We start from the raw sequence: 24,587 nt of genomic DNA, 5'->3' as shown, positions 1-24,587 counted from the left end.
TTAAAATCATAAACATTTCCCAACTTCGTGAACACTTTTTTGGAAAATAATGAACAATTTTTAAATTTGTGAATAGTTTCTTGAAATTATGAACATTTTGTGAAACTCATGAACATTGTTTTGAATTGCTGAATTTTAGCCGACCAACATGTTTTTTGAAATTGGGGAACATTTTTTGAAATTCAAGAACATTTTTTTGTTTTGACGGACACTTTTGAATCATTGAACTTTTTTGAAATGTGGGAACAATTTTGGAAAATCGTGTACAATTTTCAATCTTGTGAACTTTTTAAATTCATGAACATTTTTTAAATCCACAAACATTTTTTTAATATGAGAACATTTGTTCAAAATCATGTACATTATATGATTTCCTTAATATTTTTTGTAAATCGTTAACAATATTTTGAATCTACGATTTTTTTTTCAAAATCACAAACGCTTTTTGATTACCCGAACATTTTTCAAAATCATAAGCGTATTTTTAAAATGTTATGATTTATCGAACAATTTTTTCCAGTTTTTAATTACGAGCATTATTTTAATGCCGAATTATTTGAAAAATAGAAAAAAGGAAAATCGGGGGCGGCCCGCCCTGCCCGCACATGGGCCGGCGAAAAGCGCGTGCAAGAGGGAGCGGGGGGCGCGCGTAACCTCGCCGCCCCCTTTGCTCCGCCGCGCCGTAGAGAGTTCTGCTAGATTTGCGGCTGCTCGAGCCAGGAAAGCCCAAGAACAACGCACACGGAGATGAGCTTAGCGCTTCTAGGGGGCTACTCCTCCGCCGAGGACGACGACCCCGCCGCCGGCGCCGGCGCCGAGCTGAGCGACTCCGGCGACTCATCAGCCGAAGAGGCCGGATCTGACGGAGACGAGAAGTCCGCTCCATCGAAGCCGGCTGCGAAGCCCCGCCCCCGCGTAAACCCTAGCCCCGGAGATGGGGACTCCTCGCTGCCCTCGGCGCTAGATGTCTTCGCCGAGATCTCCGGGCCCCCGGCTTTCCTCAACCGCAGGGTGGCCCAGCCCGAGGAGGTCGGGGAGGCGCTCGGCGTGCTCGATCACCGCTCCGACTCCAAGAGGAGAAAGCCGCCACCTCCCGGTGAGACGTTTAAACTACTGCTAATTTTCCAGCAGATTATCGTGCTTGTTCAAAACTGGCTGTGTTTGCCACTGACAAATGGGGATTTATTCGGCAAAACTTGAACCAGTTGTTCAGATATGGTACAACTAAGGAGTACAGTTAGCGTATTACATGAGTTTTTGTTGTTGTTGCTATAGTGTCAGCTTTCTTAGTGGTCTCGAGGCATTTGATTGTAGAATTGCATCGCTATAAGGTTAGTTGTTTCAATTGCTTGGCAGTTCATGGACCGTTCGGTGCTAGAGCCTTAGAGTTTGTCAATTCAATTGTATTCTAGAGTAACTTACAATGCACTGGTCTGTGTTCTACTTGGAAGTTAGTTAATCTGTAGTTGTGTTGGTGTGTTTATGGTGCCTTGTTGTATGAACTATAAAGGCCTGTCCAGTCTTTTGTTTGTGATAAGTGACTAAGTGAGTAGAATGAGGGAAGGTACTGATATTTTCTGTTTTTATTTTACATGTCATAATGCTTTGTTGCTATGAGCAAGTATCATGAAGCCGAGATGGTGGCATAGCCAGCTTATGTAGGTTAGAAAAGAGTTATGGAACACACTTATGCAGATGAAGACATGTGTCTTTCACTTTAGTTGAGCGTTCAACATATTAGCTCCCTTGCAGGTTGATGTACACGACGAGGGTTGCAGTCGCATTATTGGTATATGCTACTTGTGCACTATGTATGCACTGCGGCTAGAAATTGCATGTTTGAATTGGCATCCATTCTCACATCACAAAATAAGGCGAGAAGTGCATAGATGTGTTTTGGGCTGTAACTAGTAACCTGCTCTCACTTCAGTGTGTTTGCTAGACCACTTAGAAGGACTATAGACCTGGGTATCTGGCTTACTTCTTGCACGAAAGATTTACATGCAACTATTTGTCCAAGCAGTTTTTAACGGAATAGGTCGACAAAAACCTGCAATACTCTGTTTGAGGACATCAAATGGATATAATTGGCCATTTTGAATTGGATCTGTACTGTTATACAGAATTTTATAGCTTGTAAATATGTTTGAATATGAGATGCATACTAAAGTAGATCTTATCATGTGTGTTGGCTTCTGATAATGTCCCTAGTTCCACTCATGCCAATTATTATATTTGGAATCCAAGTTGGCTGCTGGCTAATCTGACTAAAAACTATGTTCAGGTGCGGTTGTGGCGGCGAAACCACAGATGGTTGCCATCCGTGAACGAGTTAGCAGTGACGTGAAGAATGGTGCCAATCCTCCAGGTTCTGTTGAATGTTCATCTAAGTTACATTGTTGTGCCCTTTTTAATAGGATCGGCTCTGTTACTAGTCTGTGAAATATCATATAGCTAGTTAATATGCTTGAATATGGGATAGATAGTAAAGCATCTTATCATATATGCTGGCATCTGATAAAATTCCTAGTACTGCACTTATGCTCATGCTAATTATTCTATTCCAAATTCATGTTATCTCCTGGCTAATCTGACTAGAAAACTATCTACAGTTGCTGTTGTGTCGGCGAAACCACAGTTGGTTGCTGGTCATGAACGAGTTACCAGTGACACGAAGAATGGTGCCAATCCTCCAGGTTCAGTTGAAGGAAAGAGAAAAATAGGGGCTGCAAATCCTGGTCCAGAAGATGCTGCCGAGCTTCTAAGGTAACAAATGGCCACTTTGATTCATGAGTATAACTATGAACTAACTAATCAAAAGCATACCGAGCATATATATGGCTGAATTCTTTGTACAATCTGTTGTCATTCCTGGTTATGTCTTATATAGGGCTCCTGACAGCTTTTTTTAACTCTTCCGATTGTAGAATGTGCCTCCAGTGTGGTATACCAAAGACCTATTCACACGCGCAAGGAATGGTATGCCCTGTTTGCAACGACAGACCGGTGCAGGCAAAAGAGCCGGAGAAGAAGAAGGGTTCTGCTGTCAAAGACAAGGAGAAAGTGAAGAGGATGAGAGGGCAGTCGTCACATGCATCTTGGAAGAGTGAAACTGAGATGGCTCTGCGGCAACAATTCGACTGACGGGTGTCACCGGGAGTGCTGGTGCACTCAGTCTGTACACTAGGTAGAATCGAATCTCTTTGCTTGTTCCATTGCGTCGCGTGGCTTCCAGATTGCCATCGTTTTGTTTCTTGTATTTGCAGCTCTCTGACATGCACGGATTAAGTTTCGCAAGCTGTATACGTTAAAATGTTTTCCAGCCCAGCCATGTTTCGAGTAAGTTACTCAGGGCCCCTTTGCTTCAGGGACATTTTCCTGTGCCCATCAGTAACTGGATGACCTATGAGATTCCCATGAGATTTTTGCGTATCATAGAAGAATCCCTGAATACTGAACTGGTTGTGCTTCCTGCTGTTATTTGCATTGGTGACATGGAAATCTTAGCCCATGGTCCGAAATTCGCTTTGCATTCTTGCTAATCATAGAAGCCTCCAGTGTGGAGGCAATTATGTCTAGTAATGTGGCGGCATGTGGCATAACATGGCCAACATGGGAGCAACCCACGGAGATGAACAGATCCAGTCCTGCCGCGATCCTGATCGTATTATCAGTACTACTACATTTGTGCAGCTTACCACTAACCTGTCTTGTGGGATTCCCTTGGGACACGTTCATGGTCTCCAATGCTTATGCCTTTATTTGTTCTTGTCCAAGTTGGGTCCATCATACGTACGTATTTGTCATGCTAACTGGCTTGAAATTCCACAATGTATGGATCGGTTCTGGGCCTCAAGGTGAACCCCGTTTGCAGACATTTCACGGTCTCTAGATCTTCAGCTTTAAGACCTTCTGCCATGATACTTACTTGTGATCGGATCTCAAGGCTATTCCATCGTTCTTTCGAATTCAGTATGAGAACAGTAGGCAGATATTTGGAACGAGCAACTGCGGAGGGCGGGTGGCACGGCCCTGTCTGTCCTCTGTCGGCCATGATGCGTCCATTGAATAATGCAGGGTTAATTCAGACGAGCAGGGACAAAACTGCGCAGTTTTTAAAAGCTTTCCGGATCGGATCGACGCCACGGTGGCACACGGTGCCAGCCAAGGCCCCACGCGGCCTCATCACCCACTTCCATTTTATACCATCCACTCCCCCCAGCAATCTCACACATCCCCACACGAACGATCAAACTCGGATCCGTCCGCCAGCCATGGCTCGGCTCGCCGCCCTCCTCCTCGCCTTCGCCGTCGCCGTCTCCGCCACCACGCTGGCCCACGGCCGCGACCTCCCGACCCAGATCAAGGTGACTCACCATCCTCCCCCTCCCATCCTCTCCTCTTGACATGGTTACTACTCTGCTCGTGTACTCATCTCGTTTGCCGGCTTCGACGGATCCGCAGCTGACCAAGGGCGGCGGCGCGGTGGGCGGCGACAGCCAGGAGTGCGTGTACACGGTGTACGTGCGGACGGGGTCGATCTGGAAGGCCGGGACGGACGCCAACATCACTCTGGAGCTCTACACGGCGGGCAACGCCGACGGCGTGGCCATCTCGGACCTGCCGTCGTGGGGCGGGCTCATGTGGGGGGGCCACTCCTACTTCGAGCGCGGCAACCTGGACATCTTCAGCGGGCGCGGGCCGTGCATGGCCACCGCGCCCTGCCGGATGAGGGTCTCCTCCGACGGCACCGGCGCGCACCACGGCTGGTACTGCAACTACGTGGAGGTCACCGTCACCGGCCCACACCGCGGCTGCGCGCAGCAGCTCTTCACCGTCGAGCAGTGGCTCGCCACCGACGCCGCGCCCTACAAGCTCGAGGCCGTCGTCGACCGCTGCCCCGCCGATGGCGCCGCCGCCTCGGAGTAAGACCGAGTACGCCGGCCTCACACTGTGTGGTGGTAGCAATAAGCTGCGGGGCCGTGCGTGCCGGCCCCGTGATCCGCGTGCGCCGCGCCGGAGATGTACTACTATATGAGTTCGTGCTGCTGGTGGCGAAATAATCGGGGACCTGATTTGTACTGTGTGCCATTAGTGGGAGTTGTGATTAGTTGCGGTGGCTGTTTTGTACGTTGATGGTGTCAATATGGCATCTTCATTTGTGTGTATCTTTGTCCATGTTTTCATGCGGTGAATGTAGATTCAGTTCCAAGCTCTAGTCGACTGCGTCCATGGTGCAGCAGTGTAGCCGAGTCGTGGTGTCCGGCTCCCGCGCGCGGACGCGTGGATAGTAGCTCGAGCTAGAATGCCAATGCACCCTGCACACAACGTGCGTGGCGTGCCACGGCGATTGATGATTTCTCGACGCTTTCAGGGCGCGCGACTCATCATCAGAATTAAAAACATTAGAGTAGAATCATCATTCAGCGAGCAATTTATAGACAACTGGTGACTACTCCATTTAGAGGAAATATTTCTGGGTATCTGTCAAATAAGTTTTTTTCCCAGAGGATTCTCTGTGTAGATGTTTCATATATGAAATATAAGATGAAAAATGGAGAAGCGACTAAGGGCATCTCCAATACCGTGCCGCAAATCGGACTCACTGTCCGTCCACAGAGCTACATGTCGTCAGATCCTATTCACCGCACCTGTCGAGGATAACGACTAAACATGCATCCACGCCTGCAGTACTGGGCTGGCCATTTCGTATCTTCTGTGTTTTTTCTGTGGTTTCCCGAACCGGTTTTTACTCTTTTCATTGTTTTTTTCTTTTTTCTCTCTCTCTCTTTTCCTTTATTTTACTTTTTTATTTTCATTTTCAGTGTTTTTTTCGAAATATGGAAACAACTTTTAAATTCGTGATTTGTTTTTGAAATACGGGAAAACTTTAAAATTCCTTAACGTTTTATGAAATTTGAGAACACTTAATAAGTCTATAAACATTTTTTATATCTATGAATATATTTTGAAACCAAGTTCGTGAACATTTCTATAAATACAAGGTCATATTTTCAAATTCATGAACATTTTACGAAGAACAGGGCCATTTCTTCAAATTCGTTAAATTTAGAAATTAATGAATTTTCTTGAAATCATAGAATGATTTTCAGAATTTGTGAATAAATTTTGAATTTCTAGAACACTTTACAAAATCATGAACACTTTTTGAAAATCATGAACTTTTTTGAATTTCAATTTTTTAAATCCAAAACATTTTTTGAATTTGGGATTTCAAACATTTTTTAGTTTCATAACTTTTTCTGAAATCCAGAATAATTATTTGAATTTGGAATATGTAAACTTTTTTTAATTTCACTAGTTCTATTGAAATACCAAAACATTATTTTTTTCTGAATTTGGAATTCGTGACCATTTTTTATTTTAAAAAGGGAAAAAGAAATAAAGACAAAAAACGAAAAAACAGGCCCCCGGTCCGTAGATGGGCCGACCCAAAGAGATCTGACGAGTAGAGGGGAGCCGGTTGCTTGCTTTCTACCGCGTGACGCGTATAATAGCGAAATATAGGAGTTCCCCACCTTCTTTGCTCCTGACAAGTGGCACACAGCATGCGCCCCACCTTGTCACAATATAGGAGTTTTCTCTTTTTTCATAGTTTATTCAGACTATTTTATATGTTTCAATGATATTTTTTCTTCAAGAAAAAACAGGAATAAGAAAACCCAAAAATGGAATAAAAACCACAAGAAAGAAATCATAGCCCGAAAGGATGATTACGGTTTTCACTTCTTTTTGGAAGCACATGCTGTGTTTCTCTCTTTTTACAGGGGAGCACAAATGTGCTTCTCATAGAAGACAAATTGTCCTTTCCCCGTATTTGGAATCATAATTGTATTTTTTTTTCCTTTTGAGAAGCACACTCGTGAAACCTAAAAAAATTTCTCACCAAATTCTAGCAAAGCAAGGGAAAAGACAAAAAAAAACATGCTCCCTCAGGATGCAACCAGCGCGGGACACGTGGTGGCACACTGGGAGCTGAGGAGGAGCCCCGCTGATTATTTGCTCTCTGAGCTCCCCCATATGTCGCCCGTACTAAGTCCTATTAACAACTCGCCTACAACGCAACAGTATTTGGGTCGCCTATCGACAAGTTTTTTGTGTGTTTTCTTGTCAGTTAGTTCACTAGTTTGCATCGGCTTTCTTTGTCTTTTTTTTTGTTTTCGTTTTCTTCATATATCCCCTTTCCTTGTTTCCTTTGGTTTTTTTGTTTCTTATTATTTTTGCTTTTTAAAATTATTTTTCTCTTGTGTCACCACATGTCTAATTTTTCATTAGTATTCTACATTTTTTATACATCTTGAATATTTCTCAATACACATTTAATGTTTCTAAATACATGATATGTGAGTCAACTAAGCAAGGCTATGCCCACAATGAGGGCAAATGGATCGACTCAGTTAATTGGTTCTGACTTTATTTTTGTTCATTCTTGTTGATTTCATTTTTTTTGCTTTCTAGTTCTTTCAGGCCTTTGACTAGTTTTTTTTTCTGTTTTTTTTTCTTCAAAAAGACAGGCTATTGCCCCCTCCCTTCCAAGTTGGGCAGCGGAATGTTGCAAAAGCCCATTAACTATTAATCCACATAGCTAAAACTCGCAGTGGCACGCACGTCCGTAGCACGCATAAGACCACCCATTTTCTTGAAGTGCACTCGCTATGCGTCACTCTCCCACCACCCATGCCATTTCATTTTATCTTAAAACATAAATTTGTTGTATCTTTTAAACCGAAGTCCAAAACAAGTTTCGTTCGCATATTCACGAGCGTTACAACGAGTACATTCAAATAATACAAATTTTCAATAAATTTAGACTCCCATTTAAAAAAATTACCAAGTTCAAAATATAAAACTTGATAGTCGTAAAGTTTTACAAAGTTGTACCAAGTTTCATTTGCTTTTTAGAAACTTACCATTTTAAAACTTGCTAAAGCTGTTAAAACTTGTCAAAACGTTGGAGCCCCACTTGGTTTTAAGTTTGAGATATGAAACTTATTGATTTTATCGTTCATTTCAACTAAGTTTCAGCAATGGAAACCAAACAAAATTTTAAAAACCGTGTCAAAAACATATTCAAAATGGGTCTTATTTCAATGCCATCGTCACAAGAAACACAAATATGCAAACAAAATATAAATTGGACTTTCTGTGCAAAACATATAATAAATTCAAAATTAAAAGTAAAAAAGCATGGGAGGTGGGATGAGTGCGCCATGCACTCTCTGCTAAAAGTTGTATTTGTGGACCCCTTTACATGAGTTAAGCCCTAAACACGTGCGGAGGACCAATTCAATTTGCGAATCACAAGACAATCGAGTGGCCCCAAATCTGTGTGCCCCTGTCCCTGTGTGCCACAAATCCTCTCCCATACACATAGCGTAAAATAGAGAAACCAACCAACTATGTGACTGGTCATCATGTTCGGTCTTCCGCCGTTGGCCTTTAGCTCGTCCACTCGGTGCTTGTGGACACCGAGTTGCGATGTACACGCCTAGCTTTCGTGCAAACGGCTTATGGTAGGCCGATAAGAGAGAGGGTTTCCTCAAACATATTAGTCTCAGTGGGTGTACGCATGATAATAGTTAGTCTTGATTCCTACCATCATTTTTTATATTTAATTTTGTTAGGATGTGTGTCTTAAAACTACAAAACTATAAACTACTTATGTAGACATGAAGAGGAAGAGTTCAATCGAGAACTTTTTCAAGCCAACTCGGACTAGTAGCCAATTTACTTTAGAATAAATTACTAAGACCATTAATCATGGTGGTGTAGAGCCAAATTCAGATTAATACAGATAAAATTTTATTCATATTGTAGAACATCAAACATGTTTTGAGAATCTAGACGACTAGACCTTCTGATAGTTACCATGATATATGAGTGTGATTGTGATCGATACTTCTAGTTCAAGCGCCCACCCCTCTATCACCATTTTCTGGCTCCGGTCCTGACCGCTACCGCTGATGGAGAAGAGAAGCCACGCCGACTATGGGAGGAGTGGGTATGATCTGATCAACGTACTAGCAAACTTAGAAGACATACATTAACTTAAGGATTCTATCTTCTGGTCAAACCATCAGTACTACCCCCTCAAACCACCCATGGACCTAAGGCAACAATCATCACGACCCCTAAACTATCATTCCTATCACTTTTCTCCTGTCACTACTTTTTTCGATAAGGGGCGCTTTATTACTTAAAAGGTTTAAGACCCGGCCTCTGCATAACTAAGATGCACACATCCAAACCAAGTTCAAACTTAGGGAAAAAAGCGACATACAAGTAATCATAAGACTGTATGACGCCTAATCTGTGGGAGGGCTAATCCTAAGATCATGCTGCCCTCCATGTCGGGTAAGAGTATCCCTCGCCGTGTTCTCCAAGCGTGTACACACCTTCGTAAACATGTCTCGATTCTCCACACGTTGTAGAGACGACCATAAATAGAGCGTACAGGTACATCTGAGAGAAGTGCCATGTACATCGATAAACAGGTCCATGTCAGTACTAACATATAACCATCAAATTTGTCTAGTTTTGGGCGCAATCGTGCAAAAAAAAAGCAATTTTCTACACCAAAACCCTGCCAAAATTTGGGCCAATAGGTAGCAAGATCAAGCTGCAACTTATCGTAATCGGGAAGCTCATCTCATGTTCCTCAATGTCGTGGCTCCATTTAGTGTGGTTAGCAGCCAGCCAGCTCGCGAACGACAACTCTACACAGTCGTTGCGAACAGTTTGAGGGGGGCATGTAGGGTTTGGAGACTAGGAGTGAGAATTGCCTAAACCCCTGGTTCGTAAACAAAATATCTACATGGGCAAGCACATATTAAGGACCCATTTGACTAATTTTGTTCGGCTTTAACACAAAACAGCCACGGGAGTGTGCCCTTTATGGCATGGCTCGTGTGCGATTCAGACTGTTTTTTGTCGAATCGAACCCGCATGGAAAGTTTAGGGGCTAGCCCATATCGTTTTGCAAGTTGATAGACTAAGACGATCCCACCATACAAGTTGATATTCTCTATTCCTCAACATATACTTGAATTTGTGTCGGTACCTTTTCCTATCTCACATTCTAATTCATAACATGCAACAAAACATAAAATACAGATTTGGCCCCCACATCCAAAAGAAGCAAAACACATAATATGTTGCACACGTTAACAAATTCTAGTTGTATTATAATACATCACCTCAACTCCATACAAGCTATCACCTCTATTCGGAAATAGATGACATTTAAGAAAGTGTGCATCGAAAATCTCTATCTTGATATGTAAGAACTTAGGGTGGCTAGTGGGGAATGGCGCAGGAGATTTTCATGAATTTTATCCATGATACAGTTTTTGCAGTTAAGCTTCTACTATTAAACTTGCATGTTAAAGACGGTGGTCATTCCTCGCAAAACACTGGCCAGACTTCCATCTACTTTCCTCAGCAAAACATCCACGAAGCGTGCAACTGATGGTAGGAAGAACCCAAGAGGAGACACGCAACGACATGGCGAACGAGAACACATGCAGGGACCGGAGGTCGTATGGAGTTCCACCGCGAACCTCGACGCCCTCAGAAGCCTGAAAATGGGCACTCCGCCGGAACACTGTAGAAAGCGCCCCCAGAGGATGGCCTCCGTGCTGGCCGTGGCCGGGTAGGCTAGCTAGCGATGCGTGGGGAGCAAAGCAAGTTGGGCTCCAAATCTTGGCTCGTGGTGGAGGGTCCAGCCAGCCAGCCCAACCGCTAGCTCACCCCCTCCATCCCCTCTCAACTCCCAATAGTGTGCGTGATGCATCCCCCTTCCCATGATGGCACCCGTTTTCCCTTAAATGAATTTAACACCTTTAATCCTTTACACATCCATCACTCATGAACACCCACACCAACCTGCTTTCACAAGAAAAACAATCCACACACACACCAACCCAACCCTTCTCCCCCGGTTCTCCCTTATCATTGCTACGCGGATAAACAACAGCTAACCACGGCGACGGCCATCATCAGCAGCGTAGCCGCGGCTCGGTGCTCTGTCAGTGCTAGCTAATGCTTCGAGATACCATCATTATGCGAAGCTCGTCGCATGATTGCAGAGGATTAACAAGTAGCACTAGTGGTGGCTCATGGAAAGCGCTCCGCTGCTCCGGTCTGCATCAGTGCATGCGTAATGGTGCATCGATTGGTTTTCGTCCGTTCAGTTTGCATGTAGTATTGATCGACGCGGCAGTAGCGCTAATAATTCGTGCTCCGGGGGAGAGAAATCATGCTCGGGGGGTAGATGAATTATTTGGTTTGGCGCCGCGCCGGCCCGGCCGTGTGCCGCCACCGCGCACTCGGAGGGCTCGAGCGTGGCCATCAGGGGCGGCTGGAGCTCGGGGTCCATGCATGGTGATGGACGCCGGCCCCGTTGGGCCACCACGGCATGGAGAAGCATGTCTGTTAGATTCTTTTTGTGGCAAAACCTTTGTAGATACGTCTACTGTGTACGAACATTGCCACAGTCAGCTGACTGTGAACTGTCCGTACTTGCTTCCTCACTTGATAGCAACAGGTTCGTATGATGAGGACCGACGCATCCATGCTGGTATCTTCAGATGTATGCATAGGGCGTTTGGTTGAAATTGAAAAACTATGAGTAGTTAAATTTAAAGACAAACGTGTTTTAAATTTGTCTCTTAATAAGTCCAGAAATTGTACTCGGCACGAAAACTGGAAAAACCTTTTCGATGAAGGTGGATTTTTTATTAACTCAAAATGAAGTATCAAGGCAATACGAACAAACACAATGAGGACACACTTGGTCCCTTTATGATTAGAATGCATACAACCAACACACACACAATCATGCTGTCAAAGGGCAAAGTTATATCAGACAGAAGTTATGTCTAAGCAGAGGAAACAGAAGAAAAGGATCTCCAAAGTGATCAAAACAACGATCGTCGAACTACTACAACAACTATATGCACCAATCATTTTTTGACATCACAAGAACAGTGAGAAATGTTCTCCGGTAACAACACCTTCAGGAAGTGAACTACGCTCAACTGCTGAGGTCGCTTGATCCAACCAATAATGACTAGGCCTGAGCTCTCGCCATGAAGATCAAGTCCGAGCAATACTTTCAACAAGGTAATGACACGACAACACTGCCATTGCCAAGTATAACGTACTATGCTTAGACCTAGAGATTTCAACACACAATTTGAGACTGGGTACTCGTGAAGAACACCACCAAATCGAAATTATCATGTTGTCATCACCACTTTATGCGATCCCATTAATTACATGCGTGGCACGATCTTGGCATAAGATGTCGCACAAGTGAAGAAATACCCACACAAACAGGCAGCTAAGCAACAACAAAGAGTCGGTCGCCACCAAAAAGCCCAGAATGGAAAAGGTCATCATCGCACACGGGACAAAGATTAACGGGGGAGGAAAGTCACCCACACCACCAAAATCCCAATTGGGGGTGCTCCTGTGGTCGCACACCATCCTCTTGCTCTTTTGTTGTCACATGTGGCAGCAAAATAGTCCGACCAAACTACCCATTGTTGTTGCTCGATCAGAAGGTCCAAGACACTTCGGCTTGTTGTGACTACCGTCTAGCCGATGCCGCATCAATCGCCTAACAACGAGGGACCATGGCGGCACCCATGCCCCCGAGCAGAGGACCGCCACGATAGGGCGTAGATGGACACTGTTGCCCCTTGCGTGCCTGCAGACGGATCAAGATCGTCGGCACCGCCACCTCGCCACCAGAGATTGTCGACCATGCCAAAAACACAATTGTCACCATTACGCAACCATGCCCTTTGCCTCTAGCCGCCGCTCATAAATGACATCTCGCCACCAAAGGCTACCAGAGCGATGACCTCCCCGTTTACACCTAAATCGACCAGTGACGGGGCTTAGCCCGGCCACTGGTCTCTAAAAGCGGCCGGGGAAAGGAAGGTCAGGGAGGTAAGAGGTGGTGGTTTAGGGTTTGAGTGGTGGTGGCTATTTTTGGTTGCTGTGCGAGGTTCAATTTGTGAGAGGGGAGGACAGTGAAGCAGGAGGGGTGGCTCCCTTGCTTGGAAATCGGCAAAACCTAGTCCCTTTGCTCGTAAAACCAGAAATATTTGGCCCCACAAGGCCTAGTTGTAAGTGACACTTAGCACAATGAAACATTGACCTCATCATGCCTATGCTAACCGACAAACTGCCTCTATTCCCTCACAGAACGTCCCTACCCGCTTACCCGATCTACATATCAAATGTGGCGCCATTTTCTAGGCCACCTAGATGATGATTGTGCCTTTGCCGACCTCGGTGTGACGATATGGCTCTGTTCTCCGGCTCAGCCCACCTTTCCTGGAGCGATGCACCCATGTTAGCGCCCTAGTGCACCATTTAGTGCCTTGCCTCCTCATTGCGGGTCGTCGGAGAAGAGGTAGTGGAGGTAGATACCATCTAGCGTTGTGGTGGCTCATTGGTATACCTGGCTATTTGTCAGGCCGGGCTAGGCCTAACAAAGCCCGACGCAAAAAACCTAGCCCGACCCGGCCATCGGGCCTAGAATCCAGGCCCAAGCCCGGCCTATCAACGAAAAAACCCACCGGGCCTCTGCAAAAAAATCACAAATATGGCAGGCCTAGGCCCGGCCCATGGGTAAGACAGGGCCGGGTCGGGTCGGGCTTTTCTGGGCTGGGTCAGGTCGGGTCGGTCGGACCGGGTATCCCAAGGCCAGGGATACTCATTGGACATGAGAATGAGAGGCCGATGGTCGATCAGGTGACGCATGTAGGCACCATCATGGTGTGACGTGGTCGCAAAGGAGGCCCAACCATACATCCTCAAACTTTACAAAGTGGTCGATCGACGGTCCATAACCCTTCTTTTGCAGTGCATCCAGTAGACATGGTGTAAGTTCAATGGCTTTCAATGCATTTCACTCACTGCCTCGAGTGCACACATTGAAAGTTGGAGGACTGAATTGCACTGTCCCCACATGTTCAGTGGCTCCCGGTGCATTTCATCTACAAATCTAGGCAAGATCATGCTAGTAGGGTGACATTACCACCCAATTTGAACGCCAGCCTATCATTGTATCTGCACATCTGTTTGCAGTTTTCTGCAACAGGTAGGTTAAGCCGTTGTTGCACACTTCTCACAAACCTGCGCCCACAGCAGTATAATACAGATCGAGCCGACGTAGCACATTGAAAAGAAGAAGAATTGTATAATACTCCCTCCGTTCCATAATAGTGTAAAAAACGCTTTTATATTATGGGACAGAGGGAGTACAAAGCTGGGCTCCTCTGATGATGCTGCACTTAGAGCATCTCCAACAGACGCGCTATATAAGCGACGCGCGGTATAAAAACTGTTTTTAGCGCGCGCGGACCTGATTTTCAGTCTCCAGCGGCCGCACAAAAAACGCGCGCGCTATAACTAATGCAGCGCGCGCAGCATATTTAGTGCGTCCGGTCGCGCGCGCTGTAAACTCTGGGCTGATGCAGATGGGACCGCTTGATTGGGACCGCTGGACTCGCGTGCACCATATTTTACAGCGCTTGTTGGAGCAAACGTCTTCTAGCGCTCTAAAAAAACTACTTGCACGTTGTAAACCCGTTTTTTGGGCGCCACGCATTAGGCGGCTGTTGGAGATGCTCTTACACACAACACATAAATAGATCCTCCGCCATGCAACAGTAGATTACGCGCGCATTCTTTTTGATGGGATCAAGATCGGAAGGTGGTGGAGTGTAGCTTTACGAACACTTCCTTGAAGATACCCAGTAGATAGATTAGATTATGTATCCGTAGAACAGCTCCAAGGTCCACTTCCTTGAAGATACCCGTGATCAACTACCTCAATTAGGCCCCCGATTAGATCCCAATATTTTAGCCCAGACCACTTCACAAAAGCAATCGCCGGAGGCCGGACGCTAATCTTACCGCAGGCATACGGCCAAGCAGCACGACACGCCATTGCAGCTAGCTATCATTTTTGGCTCAAGCTTTTCCTGTCACATTACATGTTGGCTTGTCTTGTTTATTTGGGCTTAAGCACTCTTCTTTTTACTCCGGCACCAACCGAAAGCTGGACGTCGTCCGGCCGGGCTTTTAAAACTGCCACCTAAACGGACAGCTCGGTCACTCATCACAGCCTCAAGCCTCACAACAAGAAGCGGACGCTAGCTAGGAGCCTAGGAGCAGAGGAGGGAGAGGACGAGGGAGAAGAAGCTTCACACGCAGCTAGCGCAGGCGCCATGAGGGGGAGGAGGAGGGGGAGCAGCGGCACGGCCACCGACTTCCTCGTCTGCTTCCCGCCGCGGGCGCACCTGGCGCTCATGCCGCCCAAGACGGCCTGCAGCCCGTCGCGGCCGTCCGCCAGCTCCGAGCGCCGGCACAGCACCAGCGGCGCCCGGCCGTCGTCGTCCGGCTCGCACCTCAGGGTGGCCGCCAACAGGAACCCGAGCCGGCGCCACCACGCCGTGGACGTCGGCGAGGACAACGAGCCGTCGTCGCCCAAGGTGACGTGCGCGGGGCAGATCAAGGTCTCCCGGTCGGCCAAGCCCAAGGCCGCCGGTGCTGGCGGGAAGAAGAAGGCCACGTGGATGCAGGCGCTCGGGATCAAGAAGGACGCCCTGCCCTTCCTCAGCGCCCTGCACGGCGCCTTCCGGCTCAACGTCTCCGGCTGCTTCGGCAGGTTCCCCGGCGCCGTCGTCGAGTACACCTCCGGGGAGGAGGACGAGGAGGAGGAGGAGGAGCAGGCGGGGCGCGCGGGGAAGGAGACGGATCGGCGCCACGGCGACGCATTGGCCAAGTGGTTCATGGTGCTCGAGGAAGGGAAGAGGGCTCCCCGCAAGAACCAGGAGCACGAGCTACCGCACGAGGAGCAGGAGAAAGAAGACGCGGCGCCGCCGGCGAACGCGCTGATGCTGATGCGGTGCCGGTCGGCGCCGGCGAAGGGGCTGGCGAGGAGGCTAGGAGTAGCCGACGCAGGGGAGGACGAGGAGGAGGCCGAGAGCGAGAGCAACAAGGCAAGGGAGGAAGAGCCGGAGAAGGAGAACCTGGTGGTGATGAGGTACCCGCCCGACTTCTTCCAGGTGTCCATGGACATCGCCAAGGAGACATGGATCGTCGGCGGCGACGACTCGGTCCTACGCTGCCGGAGCTGGAAGAAATGAGCGACGATCCATCCGTCCATCCATCCTCTCCTTCTGCGAACAATGTGTGTGTGTTTTTCAACATTTTGCGACCCGATCCTCTGCCGCCGATTCTCATTCTGAGAGCAGAGTTACCACCACGATTTGCGCATGGATCGCGTAAAGGATTCGATCAGCATGTGGCGGATTGGTTCAGAGAAGGCCGGCGTGTAGGTCTCTCAGCAAAACAAATTCTGCTCTGTAGATATTGCTGTACCATTAGGGATCCCTTGCCATATTTTTACCTTATGATATATACTATGTACATGGTGAATAGTAGTACCTGTAGTATGTGTGAGGAGTAATATGAGTGAAGTGTATTATAGCTCCCAGCCAGCGTGCAATTTAACTTTGGATTTGAGATGAAATTCTCTGGTGCTTTTCCTTACTCTTGTTTACACAGTATGCTGACTGTTAAGGATTTGTTGCTTTCTGTTTGTGTACTACTTGGGAGAATTAATTTGATGCCACCGTTCACCTCATATTAGCTGTGAGAAAATGAAACGATCTTGTCCTTTTATGAACGCCGGATGTCGGGTTCAGCGACAACTTCTTCGGTTCTGAAAGTACGATTGATAGTTAGAAAAGTCCAGGTTCATAACAAGAGCTGTACGTTGTGTATGGCCGGCTGCAATCGCTGTCAGTATGTTATCTGATGGATCTGAGCAAATACGGCAATCGCTGTCAGTATGTTATCTGATGGATCTGAGCAAATACGTTGATTAGAAGTCTCTCATTTTCAGGGAAGGTTGATTAGAAGTTAGTTAGACTGGTGCCAACTTCATCTTTGTTGTTCATTTTTCGTCATTCCTTACTTTCAGTTGTGCCACTATTGTTGGCCTTTACCCACTTGTCCCTCACGTCACCTCTTGGGCAACAACGGCGGAAACCCTAGCTCGCACCGTCGGCCCTCATCCACTGCCCCACCTCCCCTCGCCGTCACTAGTGGACACTGTAAATCTAAGTCCATGCAGCGGATGGCGGCGGCGGGGTTTCTCGCAGTGCAATCCCCTCTGATAACCCAAGGTATCCTTGGGCGATTGCTGCTTCTTCCAGTGGTGCGATGACCAGGTAGCCCTGGCATAGGGGAGTGGTCGAATCCCTTCTATGTTAGATTTACCGAATCCCTTCCCTCTATTGTATCATTGACCCTCATTGAGTCAAAGTGATTAGCAAAAACAAAATTTCCTTGATTTTTGTGTTACTTGGTGTTTCTGTTTAGGGTAGAATAATTTCCTCGCACTGAGGATGATTCCACCAAGCCATCTTACTTGACATAACCTATCGAGTTCGAGTGACACCAAATTTTGGCACACAAAAAAACCACTTAGTATATTTATGTAGAATTAATTTAAATTTTTTAATGTAGGGCCATGCCGTCAAATTTCATTCATCATGAAACTCATAATACTCCAGATTCAAGTCTCTAGTTACATCGACATCGTAGGGTGAAAACAAGCTATGGTAATCTATAAAGCATTTTTCCATACTTTCAAAGTTGCATCTATGAAATGAGATCGATTATTTCTCATAGCCAAATGAGATGAAGTTTTTTGCTACAATGCATATTTCAAATTAAATTTTGCTATAACACCCCACCCCCTCACTGTGTACTAGGCAAGAAGTAGAACATTCACTGCTTATAGATTAAGCACACCCGTAGAATTTGCAACAGAGTGTGGTGACACAAGGCGTGGTGCCACAACATCAGCATGGTTTTAGTGCTCAACAGGTGGGTAATTTGCAACATGGCCCAGTTCTTTTGAGCAGAATATGGAGAATCTCGGTCCTGAAAATCCCGGGCGAAAAGAACTCGATTGAATTTCCAAAATCTAAACCGGATTCTCCAGAATCCTAGTGCAATCCCAAAATCCCAAAATACCTGGTTTCTTCCACAATCTCAGAATTCTGCCTAGTCCCACAAAAGTAAACGTTTCGAAGTATAGTCGTACACATATTGTATCACGTATTTACGGTCAAAATGCCACCCCGCAGTCCAGCCCGAGACCCCAACAACGAGCTGACGCACCCGACCGCTCGCTCGTCGCCTAGTTCCCGCACCGCATCGGGGCAGCGGACCTTCAACCCGCCCCCGCCCCCGCCGGCCAGCCCGCCCCACCCCCCACCAACCCGCCCCCGCCAGCCAGCCTTCCTTGCCCCGTCAGCTTCACAACAGCGGCTAGGGTTGTTGCGCCGCCGCCGGCCAGGCCAAGCCGTCGCTGCCCCCGCCGGCTAGCTTCCCTCCTCAGCTCCTCCCGCCCCTCAGTCCACCCCGGCCCTCAGCCCCGTCCCTCAAAGTTCGATGCCGACGCTCACGGTGAGCCCTCCTTTCTGCATCTCTTTGTTTTTCTTCATGCTTGAATAATGCTATAATATGTCGACATTTCATCAAACAAATTCTGTCTAAGGGCAGTACAAACATTTCAACACACAACAGTTTCTAGAATCTCAAACTACAATCTCTGAAAAGAACTCGACAACAGATTCTGGGAGAATTTTCGAGAACCTTGATTCTGTAGAATCTTGCCTGAAAAGAACTGGCCCCTATGGGTTTGGGGGTTGGGAAGATGGAATTTGCGCATGCTGACAAGATGGCTCGGCAGTACCAATATCTGCTATCTAATGTGCCTAATCAGAGTGTGATTCCAATTTTGGGAAACTTCCGGCCAGTTTTGGGAAGCTTCTAGAAGACCGGGGTTTTCTTTTTCTGGTTTTCTGAACGCCTTTTATTCCTTTTTCTTTTCTTTACCTTTTTATTTTTATTTCTCAGTTTCTTTTCCCCTTTTTTAAAAAAATGCATGAAGCTTTTCAAATTTGAATACATCTTTCAAATTCATGAACTTTTCTTCGTGAACTTCTTTGCTGTTTTGAGAACATTTTTACTTAAAATTGAGAATTTTTTTCAATTTTCCATCAAATACACGAATGTTTTTCAAATATGCAAACATTTTTTTCCGAATTTGTGAACTTTTTTCCTCACAGTCGTTAACTTTTTCAAAATTCACAAAACATTAAAAGTTTTTTTAAATCCGTGAACTTTTTTGTCAAAAGCATGAACTTTTTTATATCCACGAAGTATTTTTTAACTCGTGAACATTTTTCAAATCCACGAATTTTTTTGAATCCCGCAAACTTTTTTTCTGAACATGTAAACTTTTTCGGGTTTGCTGACTTTTTTCAACTCCACAAACTCTTTTTGGACTCGTAACTTTTTCGAGTTCGTGAACTTCTTTTAAGACCTGATTTTTTTTTAGATTCGTGAACAGTTTTTGTGAATTCCTTTTTTTTGAATAATCACAATTTCTCAGAAAGGTCGACGGTCATTGGTGGACCGGTCAACCGCGACCAGCGAACCAGAAAGATCGAAGCTGTTCCGATCGAGCCCTCGGAGGCAGTCTCCTTCTCCAAGACCCAACTCGATGCGTGGCAACGCTGGCAGAGTTCGTCCTTTGCAGCTGCCGGCCAACCCCATCCTCTCGAGGCCACGCGCCGGCACGACCTCACCCGCGACGGCCAACGAGCTGATGACACGCACGTCGCACCGGGCGGCGAATCAGTCGTCCACGAGGCACTCCGGCCTTCTCGAGCACTTCCCTCTTGAGTCTTGACGAAGGCCGGATGGTACCAAAATTCTCCCGTGTAACTGAAGGAATTTCGGTGACCGACATTGTACGGCGTGGCCGGCGCCGGCTTGCCGTGATGGGTGACCATCGTGAACCGGACATGGGCGCTGTTCCAGTGGCTGACGTGCTCGGTGGCGAGCTTGAGGGCGAGAGAGATACAATGTGCAGAGTGTCAGGCATAGCTCGGAAGCATCTTGGGGGAAACAAGCCATGATCCATAAGCTCAGATATGCACAGCAGTAAAGCGATTTTAGTCAAATTGGGTAATCAAAGGTTTTTATTTTAAATCATCAGCTGATAACCGTACAGAGAATTTGAACTCCAGCAGACCACGAGACACTAGCGCACACCATGACTAGAATACAGCCTGTGATCACATAGAACAAAGCTGTCTGTTCTAATTTCAGCAAAAGGGAGCCTTGCCCAAACCAAACGTATAGCCAAACACATTCAGACATTCTGCTTAGGATGAACATCCATTTCAGTGTACAGTTGTTCCGTACGTTCTGTTTCAGAGGCAAGCTTCAGAAGCCCTGGGCGCCACCACCGGCACCCCACACTCATACAAATTCACTAACTACACATCACAACAATGGAGCGAGCAGTATTATGTACAGTTCCATCACTTCATCCTCTTCCTGTAGTTTGCTGTATGTTTAAATTAACAACAAGGCAAAAAAAGGCACACAGGTTTTAACTTAAACAAGCTGCGCGACGGCGCGTGCGGAGTCGCTTTGTTCATGCCCTCTCTTCAGAACTTCGGTGCTGATTTCTCCGGTAGCCGACAGAAACAAACGAACCTGCGGAGAAGAATAGGTTAGTGCTACGACGACTAGCATGCCGATGCTTTGCTTTGTTCTAAAGAATATGTAAGCGCGGGCGAGGAATCTGCCCTGGTTTTCAAACCGCCTTTGGTTTCTTTTCATCTGCGCGTGGTCATCTGATGATGCCCTAACACCTACCGAATAACCAACTACGATTAAGAAAGATAAAGGTGCTGAACTAACTGAAGTATGTTTCTTATGGCCGACATTTGGATGATTGGTGTTGAAGGAGTAATAGAACTTATAGAAGAGACCTTGATGCTACCAGTATTAGTATGCAACGTATCTTAGAACAGTATCTATTCAGTATACAAACAGTAAGCATCAAGCAAGTCTGTTCAACATTCTGTGCAGGGTCTGAATTTTGTAAGACAAATTCCGTCAACTTGAAAGAGCAGCCCTTCCTTTTGCTGTAAAAATACAGCGTTCGGTTCCTAACCCACGCTTTCATTAGGACTATGGTGAAGTCCACCGACTGGCAGTTGAAGCATGAATAGTCTGAGGAGTAGCTGAGAGCAATTACCTGACGTCGATGCTGAGACATACCCCCCATCAATTCCTCTGGCTCTTGAGCTTGGCCTCAACCTCAGCGAGAGCCTTCTTCACGTCCTCGTTCTCGGGGAGCTCTTGGATCAGCACCTGGTAGTCTCTCAACGACGCCTCCCACCTCTCCAGCTGAACGAGCATACACACAAAAATTCAACAAATCTGACGAAAAACGAGCTCGATCGCGCAATGCAGCAGAAAGCATGTGAAGACGGAAGACCTTGACGTTGCAGTCGGCTCGCCGGAGGCGGGCCTTGCTGTAGCCGGGCCGCACGGCGAGCGCGCCGCTGCAGTCCTCGACGGCCTTCTCGTGCCGGCCGAGCTTGGCGTGGCACGCGGCGCGGTTGCAGAGCAGCACGGCGCAGCCGGCCTCGCCCTTGTCCAGGCCCTCGCCGTAGGCCGCGCACGCCTCGGCGAACCTGGACGCCTTGAAGAGGTCGTTGCCGCGCTGCCGCGCCGTCGCCACCGCCTTGGCCCGCCGGTGCACGCTCGCGGCCTCCCGGCTGCCCGGGTCCAGCTCGCACGCCGCCTGCGCCGTCGCCACCGCCTCCTCCAACCTTCACGAGTTTGTTTGCGTACATCAGAACAGAAGACCAAGACGTGCATTTCGCCAAGCAGTGCCATGCATGCCACTCGGGAGGAAAACAAGTTTTGCGGTGAAAAATGTTCACGGGGTCACAAGCAAACAGACCTTCCGGCGGCCATGTCGACCAGGGCTCGGACCATGAGGACGTAGGCGTGGGCGGTGGTGCCGAAGAACTTGGTGGACTCGTCGGCGCCGAACCTGGGCGCGCCGCGGAGCGCCGAGTCCGCCTCGTCGTGCCGCTGCAGCTTCAGCAGCGCCTCCGCTTGCAGCGCCATCACCTGTCGGATAGGTCAAGTTCGTACGTCGTGTCAGCCACTAACGCACGTACGTCATGTTGGTCGCGCAACGTTGACGCCACTACAGGAGGCGATGGCGTGCTCGTTTGGCACTGGGTACTGACCTGTGGGGAGCAGTCGGCGCCGTCGGAGACGGCGGCCTGGGATTCCTGCAGCACCGTGATCCAGTCCCTGACCTTGCGCGCGTCGCCGCACTTGGCGATGCGGCCCTTCACCGACTGCGCGCGGGAAACGTCCGCGCTTACAGAGTCCATGGGCGACTGCTTCAGGTAGTTTATGGCCTTGTCTGGTTCTCCTAATCTGACAACGAACACGTAACCATTTATTAGTGAGTATATAATCGATCATCTCATCATTGATAAATAAACGTCTTGCATAGTACATCACAATTCTTGGTCCGTTTAATAGTTCACCGTGCGAGTAACTGAGAATTGACATGGATTATTATGGAACTCTTGGTAGATGTAGCATGGTAGAGTGCAGTGCAGACAAATGAAATGAAGGTGGACTTATTCTCTATCATCTTGCAAGGTTTTAACTAGAAGTATACCAATCATTGTCTTGAAAAAGATGGGTAAGAAGGCTTGTTGAGCAAGTGATTAGCCACTGAAAGCGCCAATCATGGATGAAAGTTCACAAAGTCCCAGAGTGATTTGAGGAGGGAGGTTTTGCGTATGCTAGACCTGATAAATAAACCAGCCAGTAACCGAATGTTGATAGCATAGATTAAGCAGCACATGTAGACTGCGGATCAAGGAATCCAGGCCCTAATTATCAAAAAGGGCTATTCCATTTCTTCCGGGGAACGTTAGTCGTTTCCTATAGCAATAATAATCCAGCTACGCCGATGATATGTGTATGCAAAGCAGCCACGCCATTATCTAATTCCCCAACCTGTTCGTTAAGGAATTAACTAGCATTTGGTTGCTAGCTAGCCACCGTCGAGCACACGTAGTGGCTCTCCACGAAACGCCACTAGGTGTAGGTGAGTTCAATTCAAGTTGCAAAATTATTATCTATCATATCACTGCACGTTTACACATAAATTTCCTTGATTATCAGTTCAGTCAATTGGCCACCACGGTGAAATTTCTGTAGAAACTACTCGCGTGATCGATCAAGTCACCATTTGATGACAGTTATGGCAAATTACGGGAGATAATTAGCAGCTGAGAACGGCCGCGCATTTTGCATTGAATTGCATTGCGTCAATAAACCAATCGGATTAGGGGTGGCGATCAATGCGTGCGCCCGAACGAACGTACGTACCTGAGATACAGCCCGCCGAGCCGGTGGTGCGCGCGGCCGTAGGAGGGGTCGATCCGGACGGCCTCCTTGCAGTCGGCGACGGCCTCGACGAGGCGGCCGAGCGCGGCCAGCGCGGCGGCCTTGTTGCTCCAGTACGCCGGCCGCGTCGGGTCCATGATGATGGCCTGGTCGTAGAGCGCCACCGCCTCCGCGTAGTGCCCCTCCCGGTACTCCTCGTTGCCCATCTCCTTGAGCTTCTCCGGGTCCGTCCGGTGCGACAGCGCCCGGCACAGCTGCTCGCCCGGCTTGCCCACGATGTTCCCCATGCCGGAGAAGGCGTACCCGTTGCTCCCTGGCCCCGCCTTGGCCCGATCGCTCGCGGCCGCCGCCGCCGCCTTGGTGCTGCGATCCAGCGAGCTGCGGGCGGACGCGCCGGCGTTCAGGTTGCCCAGGTTGCGGTGCATCATCATGTTGCCGGAGGTGGCGCGCATCATCTGCGTCGTGCCCTTCACCCTCTGGTGGTCCTGGATCATCTTGTCGAGCTCCGCGGCCATGCCGGTGTACTCCACGGCGGGCGACGCCGCCGCCGCCTTCGCCCCGCCGTTCATCGCCCTGGTCGGCTTGCTCTTGTCGCCCGACGGACGCTGCGCCTGGGCCTGGGCCGCCGCCGCGCCGTTGATCTGCGGCTGCAAAGGCATTACCTTGGGGCGGGGCACGAGGGAGGAATCGTCGCGGACGCCGGCCTTCCGCTGCGCCGGGTTCGGCGGCGCGGCATCGCTGTCGGCGGCGGCGGCCTGCGGGGACCCGTTGATCCGGGAGAGGGAGGACATGGAGGCGGAGCGGCGGCGGCGGAACATGCCGCTGTAAATGCCGAACATGGCGCAGCCGGACGGCGCGCGCCGCGACTCCGTCATGGCGACGGCGAAGTTCGCGGTCGCTCGGCGGTTGGGTCTGCGCGTCGTGCGCGCGGGGAAGGAAGGGTGAGGATCGAGCCAGGGAAGGGCAGGAGGAGAGGGATGGCCGTTGGCTCCTGCGCGCAGTCTTGGTCGGCAGCGAACGCGAACTTGGGGCAGGAATGTGGGGAGCATGGGGAATTTAAATGGGAAATATTACACGAATCCCCTTGTCTTTTTCGGGGTTCATCTCGTGGGCCCTTCTGGTGTAAGTTCTGTTTCTTTCCTTTTTCTCCTCCAACTCACACGTACTACACCTGTTTCATATAAGCATTTCTTCTTGTTGATTAACAATGGAAAATA

General features: G+C 48.2%; 4 protein-coding genes across 4 annotated transcripts; 3 read left to right on the top strand and 1 right to left on the bottom strand.

The window, feature by feature from the left end:
* Positions 1-638: 638 nt before the first annotated feature.
* LOC123128339 (uncharacterized) lies at positions 639-5,218 on the top strand. Its single transcript, XM_044548312.1, has 5 exons — positions 639-1,096; positions 2,285-2,368; positions 2,613-2,766; positions 2,928-4,367; positions 4,465-5,218. Exons 1-4 carry the CDS (start codon positions 748-750, stop codon positions 3,142-3,144), a joined length of 804 nt encoding a protein of 267 aa, XP_044404247.1. The 5' UTR covers positions 639-747; the 3' UTR covers positions 3,145-4,367; positions 4,465-5,218.
* LOC123128338 (PLAT domain-containing protein 3) lies at positions 4,144-5,218 on the top strand. Its single transcript, XM_044548311.1, has 2 exons — positions 4,144-4,367; positions 4,465-5,218. The coding sequence occupies exons 1-2, from the start codon at positions 4,275-4,277 to the stop codon at positions 4,927-4,929; spliced, it is 558 nt and encodes a 185-aa protein (XP_044404246.1). The 5' UTR covers positions 4,144-4,274; the 3' UTR covers positions 4,930-5,218.
* Positions 5,219-15,170: 9,952 nt separating this feature from the next.
* Positions 15,171-16,596, top strand: LOC123130956 (uncharacterized). Its single transcript, XM_044550742.1, has one exon. The coding sequence runs from the start codon at positions 15,270-15,272 to the stop codon at positions 16,188-16,190; it is 921 nt and encodes a 306-aa protein (XP_044406677.1). The 5' UTR covers positions 15,171-15,269; the 3' UTR covers positions 16,191-16,596.
* Positions 16,597-20,088: 3,492 nt separating this feature from the next.
* LOC123130955 (inactive TPR repeat-containing thioredoxin TTL3) lies at positions 20,089-24,382 on the bottom strand. Its single transcript, XM_044550741.1, has 6 exons — positions 23,353-24,382; positions 22,188-22,383; positions 21,893-22,065; positions 21,422-21,758; positions 21,179-21,330; positions 20,089-20,631 (listed from the first exon to the last, which is right to left on the bottom strand). Exons 1-5 carry the CDS (start codon positions 24,243-24,245, stop codon positions 21,208-21,210), a joined length of 1,722 nt encoding a protein of 573 aa, XP_044406676.1. The 5' UTR covers positions 24,246-24,382; the 3' UTR covers positions 20,089-20,631; positions 21,179-21,207.
* Positions 24,383-24,587: the final 205 nt, after the last annotated feature.

This window comes from Triticum aestivum, chromosome 6A (assembly GCF_018294505.1).
Source record: "Triticum aestivum cultivar Chinese Spring chromosome 6A, IWGSC CS RefSeq v2.1, whole genome shotgun sequence".
Classification (NCBI taxonomy): domain Eukaryota; kingdom Viridiplantae; phylum Streptophyta; class Magnoliopsida; order Poales; family Poaceae; genus Triticum; species Triticum aestivum.
The sequence above is the reverse complement of the archived record's forward strand: the minus strand, read 5'-3'. Positions and strand labels throughout refer to the sequence as shown.